Source organism: Equus asinus, chromosome 14 (assembly GCF_041296235.1).
Source record: "Equus asinus isolate D_3611 breed Donkey chromosome 14, EquAss-T2T_v2, whole genome shotgun sequence".
In the NCBI taxonomy this organism is placed as follows: domain Eukaryota; kingdom Metazoa; phylum Chordata; class Mammalia; order Perissodactyla; family Equidae; genus Equus; species Equus asinus.
The window spans coordinates 12,967,649-12,987,124 of NC_091803.1; the positions used below are offsets into that span (position 1 = coordinate 12,967,649).

Here is a 19,476-nt window from a genome sequence, read left to right on the forward strand (position 1 = left end):
TTATGTTCCTGAGGTGAGCTGAATTCATATTCTGAACCTGTGTGAACTATTCTGATTATAACTGAACTTCCTGAGGTTCAAGTGCAAAGTTGAGGCCATTGTTTAATATTCAACGAGGATTATGCCAGCAAGGCAGTGCCATAGGAAAACATCAGATGTGTGTCATCATTGGTGAGTGATTTGTGTTGCAACATAGTCCAACTGGCTACTGATCTCAGCCACCACTCCTACCTTTGCCTCTGTCTTCCAGATTTGCAGCCTTGGAAATTTGAACTTAACTCATGGAATCCAATAGCTGGGTGTGGAGAAAATGGAGTACAACTTCCTTATGTGACAGATGGGGAGTTGAGAGTGGAAGGGTGTTGCCTATAGTCAAGTGAGAGAATGGCAGGTTGGAGTGGTACTCTGGGGTCTCGACTCCCTCAGTGACGTATCCCAACAGGACTGTTCCAATTGTCTCTTCAGGTCCTCATAATCTCACATCTGCTCTGACCTGACTGTTTCATGCTTTCCAGTCCCTGCCTTTTCCAGTGCCCCTTTCCATAGGTCACTTTGTGAGTCAGAGACCCTCTGTGGCCATTGACCACATTCAGAGAAGAAATGCTTAACCTTAATTTACAAAGCTGTTCTGGGTGTGGCCAATAAGAGACGTAGGCTTGTCCAATTGGCATTGACCTCTTCTGACATCTGTTTTTCCCCTCCATTGATGGCTATTGCTTGAAAAGAGCTGATCCAGAAAGTCAGACTTGACTGTCTGGCTGAACTTGGAGTGCTCACTCAAGTTACTTCCCTCTTCCTTCCTGCTCCATCTTTCATCACTCTAGACATGTCCTCCGTTCCAACCTAGCAATTTTGTGTGTTGTCTCCCTCATGGACTTTGACTTCCAGGACTGTGTTGGACTCCATTGTGAGAATTGGGGGCCTTGGGAGTGGCTTGGAGATGGGTCTGGAATATGAGGTGAAGGAAGAATTAGCAGTTGGCAGGCAAGGAGGGAAGCTGATCATAGAAAGACCCTTACTGTCATCCACTTAGATAAGCAAGTCTTGCTAAGCTCTCTTGTCAGGCAAGGTGACTGGTGGTGGAGAAATAAAGAAATTTTACTTCTCTGAAGAGTTTCAACCCATTATCTATGAATTTCATTCTCCTGAGAATTTTGGGGTATCTTCTCTAGGCCAAAAGGGAAAAGAGAAAGAAAATTAACATTCATTTAAAGCATCTATTGGAGTAGAAGCTTTGGTGCCCTCATATATCCCTGCAGAACTTTTCCATGCTGAGTGCTTCCTATGCTTCAGGGACTGAGGATGCTCTGTGCCCATGGGCATGTGCTTGGCTCACTGAGGGCCAGGGAAGAAATGCCAGGTAGTTGATGTCCAAAAGAGCATGCTGCTGCACAAATTGTAGGCCTTCAGTAAAAACATCTAATGGCTGTTTGTGAAACATGTATTGGAAACACTGGAGGACTCACCCCAGCATCATTCATCTTTATGTCATTTGAGGATTTCACAGGATCTGCTAACAGGAGGTTCATCTGCACCTTAATCATCTGTTGGGGTCACCAGGAACATTGCTCTCCAGGCATCTTTTAGATCTACAGACATTTTCTGACCACCACTCTGCGTCAGACACATGACACCTTAGTTTGTTGGGGAAAAGTCACACTCGTGAATAGACCAATTCGAGATGGCGGGAGGTCAGCCTAGGTCCTTTGCGAGCACAGAGAAGGAGCACTTGTCTCCAAAGAGAGTTGGGAGGAGGTGATGTCTGCTATCCATTGGATTGGAAGACCAACAGTTGGTTATCTGAAATTCCATATTCACTTCTTTAGGCCAAGAATTTTCCTCTCAAAATGAAATCTAATTTGAGGATACCAAAAGTTCTTGTGAGAGTAACAGTGTAAATCTATATGAATGTGTATATCATTCTACACATCATCTATGTATATATCTGTCTATATCAGTCATCTATCTATATTTACCCATTTCTCTATCATTTATATCTATCTATTTCTGTCTATTTATCTATATTTTATCATCTGTGTATCTATCAAGAAAGATAGAAATGTCCTAAGACACCCAGGTATTCCAACTCCTGTTGTTTGAGTCTTTCCAACTCAGACACGAGAAGAAAGCATTCAAGATACCCTTACTCTAGCCTGTCTATGATCTCGTGGGAACCTCCAAGCAAAAACTGCCCAGCTGCACCCACTCAACCTCACATTTACATGGATAATAAAATATCTTTGCTGTTTACTCTTTTAGGGTGGTCTATTACATCACATTAAATAAATGGAACAACCCTTCTTCATTTCAGTTAGAATAAGATATACAAGACCCAGAAGGGAGATGAGAGCTGAGGGAAACTGGAGAAAGGAATAAACCTTTAAGTTACTGTGAATCACAGGAAGCAATAGAGGGGTAGTGGGTCAGCTCAGAGGAAGGAGTGCTGGGGTATAAGCACGATGACACTAAGAATCATGATAAAATAGATAAGAATGAAGCCAGAGTAGACGTAATGTCTACCATGACCACTTCAAGGCTGAACATTGGGCAGACATAGAGAATTGCCTTTTAACCTTGCCTGTTTCCAGGTGGCCAGATAACAATGCAGTGATTTTTCCCTGCAGTTAGAACATTTGGAAAGCCCTGGGCACAAGATAAAGTGTAACTGGAAAGGGCGATGAATCAGACTTAGCCTTGCACACCCTGCAAATTTTCCCTTAAAAACCCAGTCATCCTATACTGAGATGTGCTCACCTATCAACTTGTGAGTTGAGGTGTACATCCATGGTTGGTAAACCTTTTTAATGAAGCCTACCTTTCTTTAAATAAAACTTCATCTTTGCCTCATAGAGCTGCTCATTTTGGTTGACAGTCATATGACTCAGGTGAAAAAGAAAAAAAGGGTACTGACTTTATTTATTTATTTTTTTGTGGTAATATTGGTTTATAACATTATATAAATTTAAGGGTTACATCTATATATTTCGATTTCTGTGTAGATTACATGATGTTTACCACCCAAGGACTAATTGCAATACATCACTACACAAATGTGCTTAATCAAATATTCTATATTTTTGTGGACTTACGTCTCTGTCTCTGGCAGAGAAGTGGCACTGATGGAATATCCTAGCTCTTAAAGTCTTACAAATATGGTGAATTGACTTACCTTGATAGGACTTCAGGTGAAGTGCCAGAAGCAGGCATTGGCCTTAAAACCAGCTTCTTTAGATGTCAGTGGTCCCATGGTCCTAGCCACATTTGCCCAAAGCTTGACCCTCCCTATACCAGCAACTTTCAAGTGTCTTACATCATTGCACACCATGACTCTCGTGTTGTGCCATGAGAGCTGGTACTACTGATTAATTAGTCTATTTACAGATTGATGTGACCTCTGCAATCTCCATCTTACTAAAATTTGGGGGTAGTTGTGCAAAATGAGATAATTCCTTCATTCATGCATTCATTCAAAATGAACCATCAGCTATAGCACTGTTAGGCTCCAGGAATATACAAATGAATAAATTGAATTTCCTACCAAGGAGGATCTCATAATTTACCTGGAGAGACAGAAACATAATTATTGTAATTTAGTGTGCTTCCAGACACCCTTTGCTCTCACACATGAGGGAAAGAGAAAGGATCTGTGTTAATTTACTAGGGCTGCCACAGTAAAGTGTGACAGATTGGGTGGATTAAACAACAGAAATTTATCCTCTTACAGTTCTGGAGGCTGGGATTTCAAGATCAGGGTGTCAGCATGGTTGATTCCTCCTGAAACCTCTCTACTTGGCTTGCATATAGCCATTTTCTCCCTGATCTTCACATGGTCTTCCCTCTGTGCATGTCTGTGCCCAGTCTCCTCTCCTTATAAGAACACTAGTCAAATTGGATTAGGGCCCACCCATATGACCTCATTTAATCTTAATTATCTCTTTAGAGATCCTATTTCCAGCTACAGTCACATTCTGATGTGCTGGAGGTTAGGACCTCAACATATAAATTTGGAGGGGACACAATTTAGCCTATAATAGGATTTGAAGAGAGAGCCCATGGGCCTCCAGGTAGCTGTCACAGGAGGGCTAATGATACTGGCCCTGATATCAGTTACCCTACATTAAACCCAGCATGTATGGGGTTAAAACCAAAACACTCATTCTCTGCTTACTTCATGGCTTCCTGGCTCCAAAATCCACTATCCTTTATGGAGACAGACACAGCCAAGGACAACCACCTGGATTCGTTATCTCCTCCACCTCCTCCCTGCAAAGAAGCTACAGGCTTGCAGGAAAGCACTGAACAGCAAGGTCACGGGCTCCCTCCTCTCTGCAAGTGGTCTCAAGGCCAAATACAGGCTGGTGGAAAAGCTCCAACCAGCAAGTCCATATCCTTCCCCTCCCCTACCTAAAACCCCAGCAAAAACCTTCCTCTTAGGTTTTTGGGGAATTTGGAATTTCAGCATTAGCTGCACTTTCTCCTTGCTCAGTGCTGTGCAATAATAAAATTCCTACTTTCTTCCACTACACCTAGTTTCAGAGATTGGTTTGCTGCACAATGGGTGAGCGAACTCACTTCAGGTTCAATATCACTAAGAGGACCAGAAGTAGTGAAAGTGCACTCTCATTAACGCTGGGCAGAGGGTGGGGCTGGGATCTGGGTGCCAGTGAGAAGGGCCCAGGCCAGCAGAGGTGACTCTCAGGGATGATAGAACCACAAATACAGCACCGAATACTCGAGGACCCCCTGTAGAACCAGGGCAGGGAGAAGGTGTTACCTGAAAGGCCCAGAGATGGCGGGAGGTCAGCCTAGGTCCTTTGGGAGGACAGAGAAGGAGTACTTGCTTCCAAAGAGAGTGGGGAGGAGGTGATGCCTCCTTGAGTCTTTTAAAAATATCTGTAAAGAAATAGTATTTATAGATGGAAGTGCTTTATAATGTAACAGTCCTACAGGGGTATAGCCAACTAGACGCACCTTGCCCTACCTGATCCCCACTCTGATTTTTCCCTCCAGAATCCACTTTCAACCTGTTTAGTAGTTTCTTCTGATGTTTATTGTTGTGTCATTAAATTACCAGCTCATATTACTGTTTCTTGATTACTGTGGAAGAGGAGAGTTTAGGTTTCTGATATCCTCCTTGCCTCATACCCACTTCCCACCTTCCCAAAACAAGGATAGGAATTTGATTCCTATTCAGTATCTGCATCAATATAACTTAAGTAATTATTATTCACAGTGAGTCACACATAGATCTTTGATTCCATTTTTATTCATGAAATCTTTTCATTTTCTTTGGAATCAAAAATTCTTTCTCGCAATTTGATGAGTTTTTTATGCCCCATCATCTGTTTTTCACCAGAAGCACGACTCTGCTGTCTGCAAATTCAAGCCATCCTGAGGCTCTCTCCTTTGTTTCTTCCAGGCTGATGGGTCCGGTGGCTTTTGCAGGGTATTTGTGCTGGACATTCCCCTCGCTTTTCTTTTAGTGCTGAATTGCCTGTTCCTGGAGACCATGGCTTTCTTTTCCTTGGTTTTCTCCCTTGTTTTTGTGGAGGCATCTTCTTGTAGCTTTCGGAGGAATGGTGTAAAGGAGTAATTTGTTTGTTAAGAAGTTACATGTTGTAATAATTCTGTTTTCTTCCCTCATACTTTGATGGTTTAGGCACAGGATTCTAGGCAGTCTCAATTTTTCCCTCTGAATTTGCAGACACAGAGTCTTACTTCTAATATGGCTGTTGAGAAGTTTAATTCCCTTCCGATATCTTCCCTCCCTCCCCTTTTCTGGAAGTATTTAGGATCTTCTTTTTGTCCCTGGTGTTCTGAAATTCCATGATGATGTGCCTTGTTTGATATGCTTTCATCCGTTACTCTAGGCCAGAGCTGTACAATTGACCTTCCTGTGATGATGCAAGTGCTCTTTGTCCAGTATGATGGCCTCCAGAAGCATTAGGCTATTGAGAGCTTGAATTACAGTTAGTGTGATGGAGGAGGTGTGTTTCTCATTTTACCTAATTTTAATTAATTTAATTTACCTAACCACATATAGCTTGGGGCTACCATATTGGACAGTGAAGTGCATTGGTTTTCATTTCTGGGAAATTTTCTTCAACTATTTCTCTTATTCTTTCTGTTCTCCATTCTGAAACCCCGATGGGCCAGATAATGGAATTCCTGGAATGATTTTTCTAGTGTGCTTATCTTTTCTGTTCTGTTTTCCATCTCTTTGCCTTATTTTTTCTTTCCATTGAATTCCTTATTTTTACCTTTTTACTTTTCTACAGAATGCTACTCATTCCATATTTTTTTCCAAAAACTCCTATTTGCTCTCTGCTCTTATTTCAAGTAAGCACAGGTCTCAGACTGGTGTGATTATTTTCAAAGGTCCGTTCCTCCTCCCCCTTGCTTCAGTTCCTTTGAGCTCCTTTCTCTGTTTGTTTTGGTCTTTCCATTGAATGTTGACTGGTCCCTGCTGGTCTACTTGTATTTAAAAGAGTCCGGGATTTGTCAATGTTGAATTTCAGTGTCTGGCTTGACCCTCTTAAGTATCAGGATCTGTCTATCCTTTGGGCTGTGCACCTTCCCAAGGAGGAATTCTTTGGTCTTCTCCCCAGGAGGAGGAAGTGTGGCCTGTTGGTCCATGGGAGAGGGTAATGTAAATCTCATCATTTCTCCTGCTTTTCAGTCCAGCATTCTGTCCTCCTCTTGCCAGGGGTGCCCAAGTCCAGAGTCTGTCCAGTTCAATGTGTGTAAATAATTGTCCCTCAGTCTTTTGCAGAGTAGATGATGTGGCCTTAATATAATAAAATACCACAAACTGGGTCACCTAAAATGACAGAAACTTATTGCCTCAGTGCTCTGGAGGAGAAAGGCCTAGATCAAGGTTTTGAAGATTTGGTTCCTATGGAGTTTCTGGGGAGAATATGCTCCATGCCTCTCCCTGGCTCCTAGTGGTTAACAGCAATCCTTGGTGATCCTTGGCTTGTGGCAGCATCAGTCCAATCTCTGCCTCCATCTCCATATAGCTGCCTTCCCTCTGAGCATCTCTGTCTCATCTTATAATGACACCACACATTGAATTAAGGCCCACACGCTCCAGTATGAACTCACGTTAACATAACTAATTTCATCTGCACAGATCCTATTTCCAAATAGGGTCACATTCTGAGGCTGCTGATGGACATGAATTTTGGGGGAAAGACTATTCAACCCAGTACAGGAGGGAATCTGGAAGTGCAACTTTTCTTATACAGACCTTAAACAATCCTCTACTTTCAGCCTCACTACACTCTGATTTCAGATATACCTTGTCAATTCAGTTCCTGAAATCTTCTGGGTGTTAGCCACCTGGTTCTGTTTGCTTCTGGTCTCTCCAGTGCTGTAGCCTTCAGCTTCAGCTTTCTCTGCTGTGCCATGTCTTCATGGCAGACATACAGTGGTCAAAGACATAGACTCTGCAGCCAGGCCACCAGGGCTTACGTCCTGGCTCTGTGGCTGTGTGATCTTGCCCAAGTAACTTGACCTCTTTGTGCCTGTAAAACGAGGGTGATAATAAGACTACCCACTGTATACAGTTATACTGAGGACTAAGGAGAGTGCTTACCAAGTTGTTTGGCATGAAGAGTTTGTGATGACTCTTGTCTCCTTGCTGGCTGTCTTTGTTCCTGCAGATTTCTGCCTTTTAAGAAAGTCCTTTAGGGGCTGGCCCAGTGGCTCAGTGGTTAAATGCGCACATTCCACTTTGGCGGCCCAGGATTCGCCGGTTCGGATCCAGGGTGCGGACAGGGCACTGCTTGGCAAGCCATGCTGTGGAAGGCATCCCACATATAAAGTAGAGGAAGATGGGCACGGATGTTAGCTCAGGGCCCATCTTCCTCATAAAAAAGAGGAGGATTGGCAGGAGTTATCTCAGGGCTAATCTTCCTCAAAAAATAAAAAAGTCCATTTGTTCATTTTACTGGGGCTTCATGGGTAAATGCCTGTGTTCAATCCACCATGTTTAAGCTTCTGAAGGAATCTTAAAGAAGACGAGCCATTTGGAGAGAATAAGGCAAGCAGTGCACCTTGTGCAAGGATGTGGAACACAGGGTTTTCAGGGGCCTGCAAAGACTCCAGTTTGATACAGCACATAATCTGTGGAGGGGTGCTGGGACCATAGCTGGGCGTGAACACCTGCTGCCTGTAGGAGATAGCGGCAATACAGGCCTGGATGAGGGGTCATATTTGTGAGGGCCCAGATTAGATGTGCAAAGGTGGCCCTCTGAAAGATCACCCAGGAGGCTGTAGTTATTGTCCAGGTCAGAGATGATGAGAGTCAGAGTAGTGTTAGGTAGGTAGGGAGTGAAGAGATGGCATAAGTTTGAAAAATATTTGTGCTGTTAAAGAATATTGCTAGTTATCACTTCCCCAAATTTTATAATGATAATTTTTAAATAAAGAAAATTTGAACCAAAAGATGGGGAAAATTGTTTACTAACACCCGTGTACCCACCACCTAGAATGAATAATTAACATTTTGCTTTATTTGCTTTAAACCTATCTATCCACCCATCGGTCCATTTCACTTTTTGACTCATTTTGGTGTAAGTTTCAGAATGAGAACCCTTTGCTCCTAAACACTGCAACACGCATGTCATTAACTAGATGAATCCTAGTGTGTGAGTTAAATTAACCTACTGATCCTGTCTTTATTTAAAATTTTGATATTTTGTCCCTCATAATTTTTCTTGCCTTAATATTGATCCTTAAAAATATTGGTTAGAGCACAATTTGTGTTGATTACTGAGATTTTTGGCAATTTTGTGCTCAAGTGGAATGCCTCACTCTCCTTGCTCTAGTCCTGCCCTGCCTGGAAGTCCTTACTGAATTTTGTAAACACACCATGTCTTAAGGAGGGAATCAGTTCTCCCTAGTCTTAGTTTTGGTTTCTTTGAGATTTGCATTTTCTGTACCTAGAAAGTGCTTCACTTGGGAACTGTTTAGAAGCAGATTTTACCTCAGGGAAGGATGAGGAGAGTGGGAGAGATTTCAACCAGGGGGGGCTTTACAATCCTACAGGATCGTAAATCCTGTAGATCCAAACCCTACAGGTTGGTGGTCCTGCTCATGGCCCTGTGCTCACATATCTGGACAGGAACCACTAGTACAATTAGAATTCAGGAAATTAAAGCTCTGAACAATGATGACCTCAATGGCTCTTTGTATATCATGTGGTAAAAAGAGCCATGTAAATATAATCAGTAACAAGGACAAAGGTAACAGTCCACACTCAGCAAACTCTCAATCTTTTAATTATTTTTTCTACTAAAGCTTGAACTCACATCTTCTCTTCTTGCTAAAAGAAAATACATTACACAATTTGCTGTTAACCTATAACACTCGTCCTCTGCCAGCCACAAGTTGAACTGTTCATGTGTTCATATTAGGGAACATTTCTAGAGGACCTCCTGAGGGTCAGGTATCTGGCTGGGTAATGTCACATGTTTTCTTCAGTCCAAGCCACCAGGAGCCAGACTTGCAGATCTGGGCCCCAAAACCCTAGAGGTCATGGGCCAGGGTCTGGTCTGGTCTGGGTTCCTTTGGATGGAAGGGCATAATTATTAACACTCATTTTGTAGTATGGGCAACTGAAGCTGAGAGTGTTTATAGAACTCACACAAGGCCTGCATATCTGTCACATTCGGTCGATCCCTCTCTGTCTGCTGTCTACAAAACAGAAAGCACAGATGTCCTTGGCATCCATAGAGAACTCAGGGGCCACCTGGGCGATGTTCCCAACTACACCCTTTCCTTGTCCCTCTCTAGCTCTGGCATGTTCTCACAGACTCTTAGTCGCCATGTTCACACAAAGTCAAAATCACAGAAATTTTACTACTTCATAACCACTAGGATGGCTATTAACAACAACAAAAAAAGGAAAATTGCAAGTGTTGGTGAGATTGTGGAAACGCTGGAACACTTCAACATTGCTGGTGGGAATGTGGAATGGTACAGCCATCGTGGTAAACAGTTTGGTAGTTCCTCAAAAAGCTAAGCATAGAATTACCCAATAATTCTCCTCCTGGCGATACACCTAAGAGAATTGAAAACAGTTTCACAAACAAATATTTGTGCTGCATATTCCTAGCAGCACCAATCACAACAGCCAAAAGGTGGAAACAATACAAATCAGTGGATGAATGTGTGTAGAAGCTGTGGTATATACATACAGTAGAATATTATTCTGCCTTGAAAGGAATGAAGTACTGACACATGCTCCAACAGGGATGAACCTGGAAAACATTATCCTAAATGAAGGAATCCAGACACAAAGACCATATATTACACAGTTCCATTTATATGAAACACATAGAATGGGTAAATCCAAGAAGATAGAATGTAGATTAATGGTTGCCAAGGACTGAGGACAGGGGAAAGAGGGGAGAAACTGCTTAATGGGCATGGGACTTTATTTTTGGAATAGAAATACTTTGGAACTAGACAGAGGTGGTGGTTGCACAACATTGTGAGTCTACTAAATGACACTGAATTGTTCACTTTAAAATGGTTAATAATAAGTTATGTGAATTTTACCTCAATAATTTTTTTGAAATCCCAGAAATGTTCCCTAACAAGTACAAGATAGACCACTCTTGTGTCTTGTAAGCCCAGTGACTTATTCCAGAGGCCCTGCCCAGTCTCCATCCTCCTACTGACAGGCCTAGGGACAAGCCTTGGCCTTTGAAGTAGAGGGTCACTAGCTTTGCCTGTGATCTGATTACTTCTTTTCAGCTGTAATAAAAGTTGGCTCGATTTAGACACTGTGCCTTGCAGCCAGAAAATGACAAACATACTCAACAGTGATAATAACTGTAAGCTGGGCCACTCTCACAACCTGATGCACCTTCTCTCCTTGTCTTCTTCTGGCCAAACATCCCTCTGTCTATGGTGTGCAAGCAGAGTGTCACCTTGTCTGGGAAGCTCATGAACCAAGGTGGTTCCGGATCTGATTCATCTCTGTCTTCCCAAATCTTCTGATGCCTTTGGAGGTTTCTGCTTGCAGTGGAGCACTCCACCTGGGTCCTCTGCATAAGTGCGATTTGTGATAGTCTTGTTCACTCGTTAGCCCCATGGTGTGTTGTACCACTGGGACAGTGAAGACCCAATTCAGACAGTTAGAGAGGAACCCATGGCCCTGGGGATCTCCGTGTGACCTGTCATGGAATAGGGCATCTTCTGCTGGAGTTCAAGAGTGGGCTGAATTTGGCTGGGCTGTGCCTCTGGAAAAGTCACGAGGGCTTGGCAGACACCATGGTGACATGTCTCCTTGAGAACTCCTTGGAACTGTGCCAAAAATGATGAGCGTTTGTTTATTTTCTGGGGAGGCAGTTCATTACTTCATCTGATTATCGCAGGAGCTGTTGTTCTAACTAAAATTCAAGAATGCCATCTTGCAAACCTAGGTGATCTCAGCTGAATGAACCACCATCCTTCTTCTTTCCCCACTGCCTCTTGCAGGTCAGTTCAAGACTGCTCATAAGGGACAAAAACATTTAACTTTTTGAGTGATTTTCGAACTTTTAACCCTGGGATCCACAAGCTGGATTCCTGTCAAAAACAAGTAAGGACATTCTTCCCATTTATAGCAAAATTTAAGTCAACTGATGGAATTTTTTTTATTTAAAAAAATTACTACTTTTGAAAAGGCTCTATGTGCACATAGTAAAACATTAAAATGGAGGAATGGGGCATAATGCTTTTATACTCTGAAGATTCACATTTTCTTAGGTTTTTGTTAGATACTTTTATCAGATTAAGGAAATTCCCTACTATTATTTTATATCATAATTTTCAGTCAAATATTGTCTTATCTGAAACTATTGAGATGATATGACTTCTTTTGGTTAAAAAAGTCGGCAAGATGATAATTGGTATTTATACTTTTTATTTGTTAACCACCTTTGAGTTCCAGGATTAAATCCAATTTGGCCATGGTGTATCATCAGTGGTATGTTTGGTTTGCTACTATTTTCTATAGACTTTTTGCATTGAAGCTCTTGAGTGAGACAGGCATGTGATCTTCCCCTCTTGTCCTATTTTGCATGATTTGGATCAAGCTGATACGCCTTCCTAGATTGAGCTGAGCATGATGTGTTCTTTTTCAATTCTCTGGATTGATTTTATGTGACACTTCAGTTTCTCTTGCCTTCCCCTCTGTGGTCACAGCCTCTAAGTCCGCTATCAATGGTCCCTGCCTCCGAGTAGTTATGCCTCTCTGTAATGCCTTCTCCTTGGTAAGGGCCGGATCAGGTGCTTTGAATGAACAGAATATGACAGAAGGAATGGGATTCCATGTCTGAGATTAGGTTATAAAAAGACGGTGGCTTCCATCTTAGGTATTCTGTTTTACTCACTCATTCTGAGGGAAGCCAGCTGCCATGTTGTGAGCTGCCCTAAGGAGAGGCTCAGGTGGAGGGAGAAGTCGGGGAGGCTTCTGGGCAACAGCCTGTGAGGAACGAGGTCTATGAGCATGTGAGGAATTGAATCATGCCAATAGCCACATAAGTTGGCTGGAAGGTGGATCTTCCCCCAGTCATCACTTTTTGGGACTCCAACCTAGCTGGACAGTGGGACTGAGTCATCATGAGAGACTTTGAGCCAGAGGCACCCAGGTAAGCTGCACCAGGCTTCCTAATGCATGAAACTGTGACATAATAAATGTTTGCTGTTTTAAGTGGTTACATTTTTTTTAAATAATTTGTAATATACCATTAATAACTAATTTATCTATCCTCGTATTGGCCACTTGTTCATTTTCAGCCACCACTGCAGGGATCACTTTTGCATGGATTTCAACTGAATTTGTGGAGGTGTAACCTGATGGTGCCTCCCAACCTACCAAATTATCCATAATATGGAAGTTTTGGAAAGTTAATGCCCCATGGGAAGAATATTTGACCAATGAGAGAAGGAAACCAGTGGATATGTTCTTCTCCATTCCATCTTTTTGATGGATAGATTGAGATGTGGTGGCCATTTGGCCTCTCAGAAGATAGTCTCTGTTGATCAAAGAATCAATTGCTTTTGATATCAAATGTTGTCCACGTTGGTAAGGACCCCTTGTATAGGTTCTCTTCCTCCTATGCTTCATTCCCATTTTCCTTCACTCTTGCTCACTTGGGATAATATTCCCTAATGAAATAGTGGCACAAAAGCCTGTGTCTCAGGCTGTCCTTTCTTGGGAAACCAAGCTAAGATCTATTGGTTCCTTGACATTTACTGTAAAACTCCTTGGACATGATGTTTTCCTTATGGCAATATTTTTGACTTCTGCTTAATAGTTTTAGCATTTTTTAGACTATTTAGCTTTCTATTTCTTCTTGGGTTGGTTTTGGTCAATATGTTTTCCTAGGAATTAGCCTTTTCCTTCTAATATTTCAATTAATGTTTTTTTACAATTCTTAGCAACAATTAAATTAATAGCCCTGATATTCTTGGTTTAGGTCTTCAACCCACAAGTTAAAAAAAATTACCAGTTTGTGCTACTAGTTAACTTCTAGTAAATCCTTGCATTTGACAGAGTAAATATACAGGCAGCAAGTGAATATTAATTGAACAACTGAGAAATAACTGATTATGCCTTTTTGTGTAACTTTATATTCAAAATCTAATGTCATAAGGATATAATTCGTTTAGTAGGATATCTCATATTTGGTATGATGGAATTAGAATTATCACTATTTCATGAAAATAGACACATGGCTTCTGGAAGCAGTTGCCTCCTAATGAGGCTCGAGTACTGCTGGCTTCTCTTTGATGTGTGGCCAAGATTGGAAGCCACCGTGCCTCCCACCTTCTCTACAAGTCCTTGCTTTAGAATGGTCCACTGGGGAGCAGTGCCAACAGATGTCTCCATAAACTCTTGAATCACAGTGAAGATACGTTTGTTTTATGTTGGAAGCAGTTTTGTCTTTCCCATCTTTGGAGGAAACAACCCCGTTAATAAGTAGTCTTCGCTAAGTGGTGTTTGCATTTATTTTGCCATTACATGGTTGGCTGCTTCATGTGATCAGTCACCTCTTTCTTGGTTGTTGTTCTCATTATTTGACCATTTCTCAAATTTCTCTCCCTCATTAGTGTCTTACTAAGTAGTTAACAGCTTAGGAGATTCACTGTCTGGCCTGCTACTCTTTCATATTTGGGATTTCCAGGTTATTCCTTGCTATCTTCTTATCTCTCATTATCCTTCATGTATTTTATTAATTTAATCAGTCTTTCCTTTATTCAACAATCATTTACTTACTGTCTCTGATATACTGGGCAGTGTGCTGGGCCAGGGATTCAGAATCAATAAGACAAACTTCCTGCTCTCAAGGAGAAAATTCACATGATATGTATCATATCTGAATCAGCAGTGATCACCTGCATGTTAACATGACTAGATAGGAAAGTTTTCAATTTTGTTGTTTTGTTTTTTAATGCTGGTCCTTTCTTCCTACCTTCAGATATTTTGGTGGGCCCAGGCATCTGTATTTTTTAAAGCTCCCTATGCACATGGATTGTAATGAGCATCCAGTGCTCATTACACTGGATGAGTGTTGCTGAGAGTGCTGAGAGTCACTATGTGTTCCTCTTTAGGAACTGTGGGCTTGCAGAAGTGGGATATTTCCCACCACCTGCCTGCTGAGGAGTGGAGGGGTGTTGGTCGAGGAGATCATACCCTGGCTGACTCCTGAAGGATGTCTGGGAATTCACCAGAGGGAAAACATGTTGGGCTGTTTCCAGGCCGAAGAACAGCCTTTGCAGACACAAGGAGACACAGAAATATCTCATTAGGAGAGCTTGGGGAGTGGCAAATCATACCATTTGCTTAGAACATCCTGTCTACACAGGGAATTGAACGAGACAAGACTGAAACAGCCAGCCTTGGCTGGATGAATGAGGGTCCTGCATTCCTACCCAAGGTCTTTCGATTTTATCCTGGGGATGATGGGAGTGATAGGAGGGACTTGAGCAATGGAGGAATGTTACAAGATCTGTGTTTACCAGGCTCTGCCTTGTGGCTGGATATGGGATTCCCTGGGAATAGGGATTCCCAGCTCCTCACCACGCATTAGAAAATCCTCCATTGGTCAAAAAACTGGAAGCCGTCTGCTATGACTCTTTGCCAGGGAAAAAGCTCATGTCATCTACTGTTGTCCTGTGTGCTGTGTGTGCTGGCCATAGTGACACCTGTCGTGTAATTGGTGGCTAAGTTCGTTGGGGTCCACTAGGCTATCTAGGCTGTGTTCTCCTCTTTGCTCCCTTCACTATCATTGTTCTTGGACATTGATCATTCCAGAAAGAGGGGGCTATTATTTGGTCAAGAGTCTCTCTAGCTTGCCGTCTACTGCAGGACCCTCTGAGGGGCTGGAAAGGAAGCAGCATGAACTGATACCACTTGGTGCAGCCATCGTCATGCCATGTCCTGCTTCTCTTTCAGGCGCCCTCTTGTCAACAGAATCCTCATGGGTCAGACTAAATGTGCAGCAATGGCAGTGAGGTGCAGCCAGGTCCTCTTGTATTAACAATTGAAGAAGATGGTGGTCACCAATGAGCCACAGGAAAAAGGCACACAGGCGGATCAGCATTCCCACCTCTATCAACTCAACTCCACCAACTTTTCTGGATGCCCCCTCTGCATAAAGCACTCTGCTAGGGAGTAGGGACATAATAGTGACTAATACACAGACTGTGCCATGAGAAGCTGTCAATCTGATAAGAGAACTAATTATAGAAACAAACAATGGTGTTGGAGGGTAGAGAAGGCAATAATAGACATTTTAAGGAGGATAGAAGTTGCCCAGAGGAGGAAGTGGTTAAATCTGTTCAAGCAGGTTTGTGAGGAAAGACTCTAACAGAGGGGGTCCTGATGAACTAGGCTTTGAAGGTTGAGAAGGGGGCTTCCAGGGGCACAGGGGCATTTTTAAGCAGAAGGAACTGCATGGGTAAAGATTGGTAGACCTAGTTTTTTTTAGGAATTTCAAGTATTCTGGCGTGCATGCAGCCATGAAGTCAAGGGCAGGTTAGAGATTAAAGGCCAGTGGGTTTACCTGGGTTTCTGTAATATTTGAGCTTACTGATAACACTGATTGAGTTATTTATTGATTTACTGCACAATATGACCTCAAGGTAGATCATACTGGGAGTGTCCATGATGCTTTATCAACTATCAAGGTGGAGAGGGCACCTGTACATGGAGTACAGGTGGCCCTGCTACTGGAATCAGCACCAGCCCCACCCACTTTCCCAGCACATAAATCTTCCAGCCTCTGGGCTGGAAGGGAAGCTCTGTATCCACAGGTCTGCAAACAGCAGCACAGACTGCTGAAAGGACAACTCAGAGGAGAAAATCTCAGCAGGAAAGTGGCCATGGACCTGATCCCAAGCTTTTCTGTGGAAACATGGGTTCTCCTGGCTACCAGCCTGGCTCTCCTCTATCTGTGAGTAACCGTCCAGGCTCATGTCCTCTTAACCTTGGACTTGGGGTGCTAACCAGGCTCCCCTTTCCATTATCTGTTTTGAAGACTAAAATAGTTATCAAGGGGGAAGTTCCTTAGGTGTTTGATGCTACAAACATATGAGGGATTGTTGTTGATCTTATGTAGACCCTTTGAAAGAGTAAAACTCCCTTACAACTCTCAATTTCTGTGGCCATGAGGGCTTAGTAATGTTATTTGCTCCTGGGCATGATCTTTCAAGTGACTACCAGTTTGGACCTAGACTAATCAACCAGAATTCAGCAGAGGCAGATTAGAAGCAATTGGTTCCTTTGCAGTGGGGTCCTCATCCCCTTCTCAAGGTCTGGGAATCCCAGAGGCAAAAGGAGTGGCTTGGGTTTTTGTCTCATTATCTTCACCTTCTGATGCCTGTGTCTGCTCCAAGAGACTTGTAGAAGAACTGTCCCCTGTGTTACTCAGGTGGCTCCTAATACCCTCCTTCCCACCCCCTTGCATCATTTACACAAGGCACCTGGTGCTCCCAGACTTTCCAGGCAGGTTGAAGATTGCTCCAACCCATCCTCAGACTCAGACCTTCCCTATTTTCTGTAACTCTCCTCTAGAAATCCTCTCTTAAGACTTAATTCCCCCATCCTGCAATTTACAGAACTTTTTACCCCTAAATGAGAAATCTCTAGAGAAGAGACCTGGAAGAAATCTTGACTTGTATTCTTTTCTTTCACCTTTTCCTTCCATTCTCTTGGAGAGTTGGCATCAGTGTAGAGATTTCTCTTCCCCCTGATATGAGATCTGCTAGCAACCTGTAAAGGCACTGGCTCCAAAAGCCAATTTGGATTCTAAATAGTTTTTACCTTTGAGTTACAATATAGGAGGATGAACCAAAACCATCCAGCAGAGGAATTACTCTCAATGCTTGGATTCCTGGCATCATGGAGCAGGTTGGAAGAGGTGTTATTTTAGATGTGTGGGTAGGGTTCAGCCTAGAGATCTCATTTGATCTCTATCTTAATTTCACTTTTTGAGAGCAGGAAATTATGAATACAGATGTGAACATAGGAAATATAAATCTCATTTTAATTCTTTGAAAGAAATTTTAGGAATTTCGGGTATTGTGGCAAAGTATTTTATGACTGATGACATTTTAAAATTAATTGATGTGGTTTAATTTCCTTCTATAATACGAAGTTTTTACTGTGATGAAACTATTTCTAACATGGACTTTCTAAAGGAGAAAAGAAAGCTGTTGGTTTATTATTTGTGACAACAAACATGCATAAATAACCTCATCCTTGTAGAGTAATGTCAGGAATGTGAAGCTAGGGTACAAACCTATACTTCTATGATAAACATTGTATATATGTGTGTGTGTGTGTGTGTGTGTGTATATATATATATATATATATATATATATATATATACATATATATATATATTTAAATGTCCAGGCCCAGCAGGGTTTTAAAATCTCTCAGTGCAGGTGAATAAGTGAAACTGTGAGCCAGTGATGATATGAGAGGCATCCGGGTAGGAGTCAGGGTGAAGTGGAAGAATATTCCTCATCCCTCAGAGCAGAGACACTCCTCTGTCCTGGTCCCACAGGAGGTCCCTCACAGGGCAGCAGGGTTGGCATCTCTTCTGCTTGAAGCCTGGAGACTAGGACACCATCTAAGTCACTCTGTGTATGGTCTGTTTGGTAGTGGCTTTGTCACAAGATAGTGTCAACACTGGACATACAACACTGTAGACTTAGAGAGACTGATGCCACCAAGAATCAGTTGCTGTAGAGTAGACAATGCTCTTTTTGTCCCAATACAATGGAAACATAATAAAAGTAATCAGCTTTATTGTTAGTCCCTTAATTTGTACTGGAATCGGCACTACTCTACCAAAAGGAGGGAAGCTGGAGGGAAACCAAAGAATTCACCCAGCCCACCCTCTGCCTTAATATGGAATTATGTGAGTTTAGACACTAGACCGGATCTTTCCTTGAGGATTAATGTTTCTAACATCTACTCAATTACTTGGCTTCACTTGAGAGTTTGTACAACAAACTGAAAGTTCAGAAGCAGAAATTGCGTTAATTGATTTGCCATGGTTGTGATTGCAAAAGAAGGAACTTGGTGGGACTAACTGAGGCCAACCCTGTTTCTGGCAGTCAGTGCACACACTTCCACCAACTGTTCTGGAGGAAGGATCCAAATGCCTTGGTGGGCCTGGCTGAAGTACCTCTGCTGGGACCTTCAAGTACATATCCTTTCATGAAATTTTTGGGGTTTATACCATCACATATTATAAGATTTGCTGGATTTGAACTAAATATTTATATCCTGTACTGTTTTAAAGGCTAACCTCCAAGGAAGAGGAGACAAGGTCTTAATATGACTCTCTGGAACATTTTATTACTCATTTTATTTTGCTTAATGCATCATCTGCCATCAACAGGAAGGTACTGAAGTTTGGACGGCCCCCTGTCTTTTAGCCAAAAGCTTTTGTAGGACATGTTGAACTATTCATATATAGCATATTTTTCAGCCACAATTTCCTCATTTGCTTCTGTAGAGTTAACCTATAGGCCTAGCAACATCATGGTGAAAATGGTTGTTGGTAGCCTCTTCCCTCAGCCTCTCTTCTTCCTCCACTGTGCCACCTGTCTGTAACACGGTAGTGGGAAGACTTGCAAGGATCCAGAACCCTCAGTTGTGATATTGCACACATGATACATGAAAGATAAGTTGCAAGCAGGCCTGCCATTGGGAACACCAGTCTTAATGGGTTTTTGAGATAGTTGATCCACAGAGGCAGCAAAGTAACTGCTTTGTGAGTGACCATCTTGAAAAAGGTGAGTGTGTCTGGCATTGTGCTTAGCAGGTAAGCATCACAGGTTGAAGGATCACATGCCAGAAAGGGAAGTATCGTCTGTAAATGGATTCTCTAGTCATTGGTTCCTTTATTCAGTATCATTCAGGAAACATATGAGTCAATCACCCTTCTCTATAACTCAAGT

The 19,476-nt window shown here is 42.3% G+C and overlaps 1 protein-coding gene across 2 annotated transcripts in view; it reads left to right on the forward strand.

Annotated features, from left to right (window-relative positions):
• Nucleotides 1–16,254: 16,254 nt before the first annotated feature.
• The window catches only part of LOC123276766 (cytochrome P450 3A12), a 54,329-nt gene continuing 51,107 nt past the window's right edge, over nt 16,255–19,476 (forward strand). Inside the window, exon 1 of one of the 2 annotated variants that reach the window (XM_070484306.1) lies at nt 16,255–16,454. In XM_070484306.1, the coding sequence (XP_070340407.1) occupies nt 16,384–16,454 (71 nt within the window). In that variant the 5' untranslated portion in view covers nt 16,255–16,383. The remainder of the gene's footprint in view (nt 16,455–19,476) is intronic. The other variant, XM_070484307.1, reaches the window with a different exon arrangement.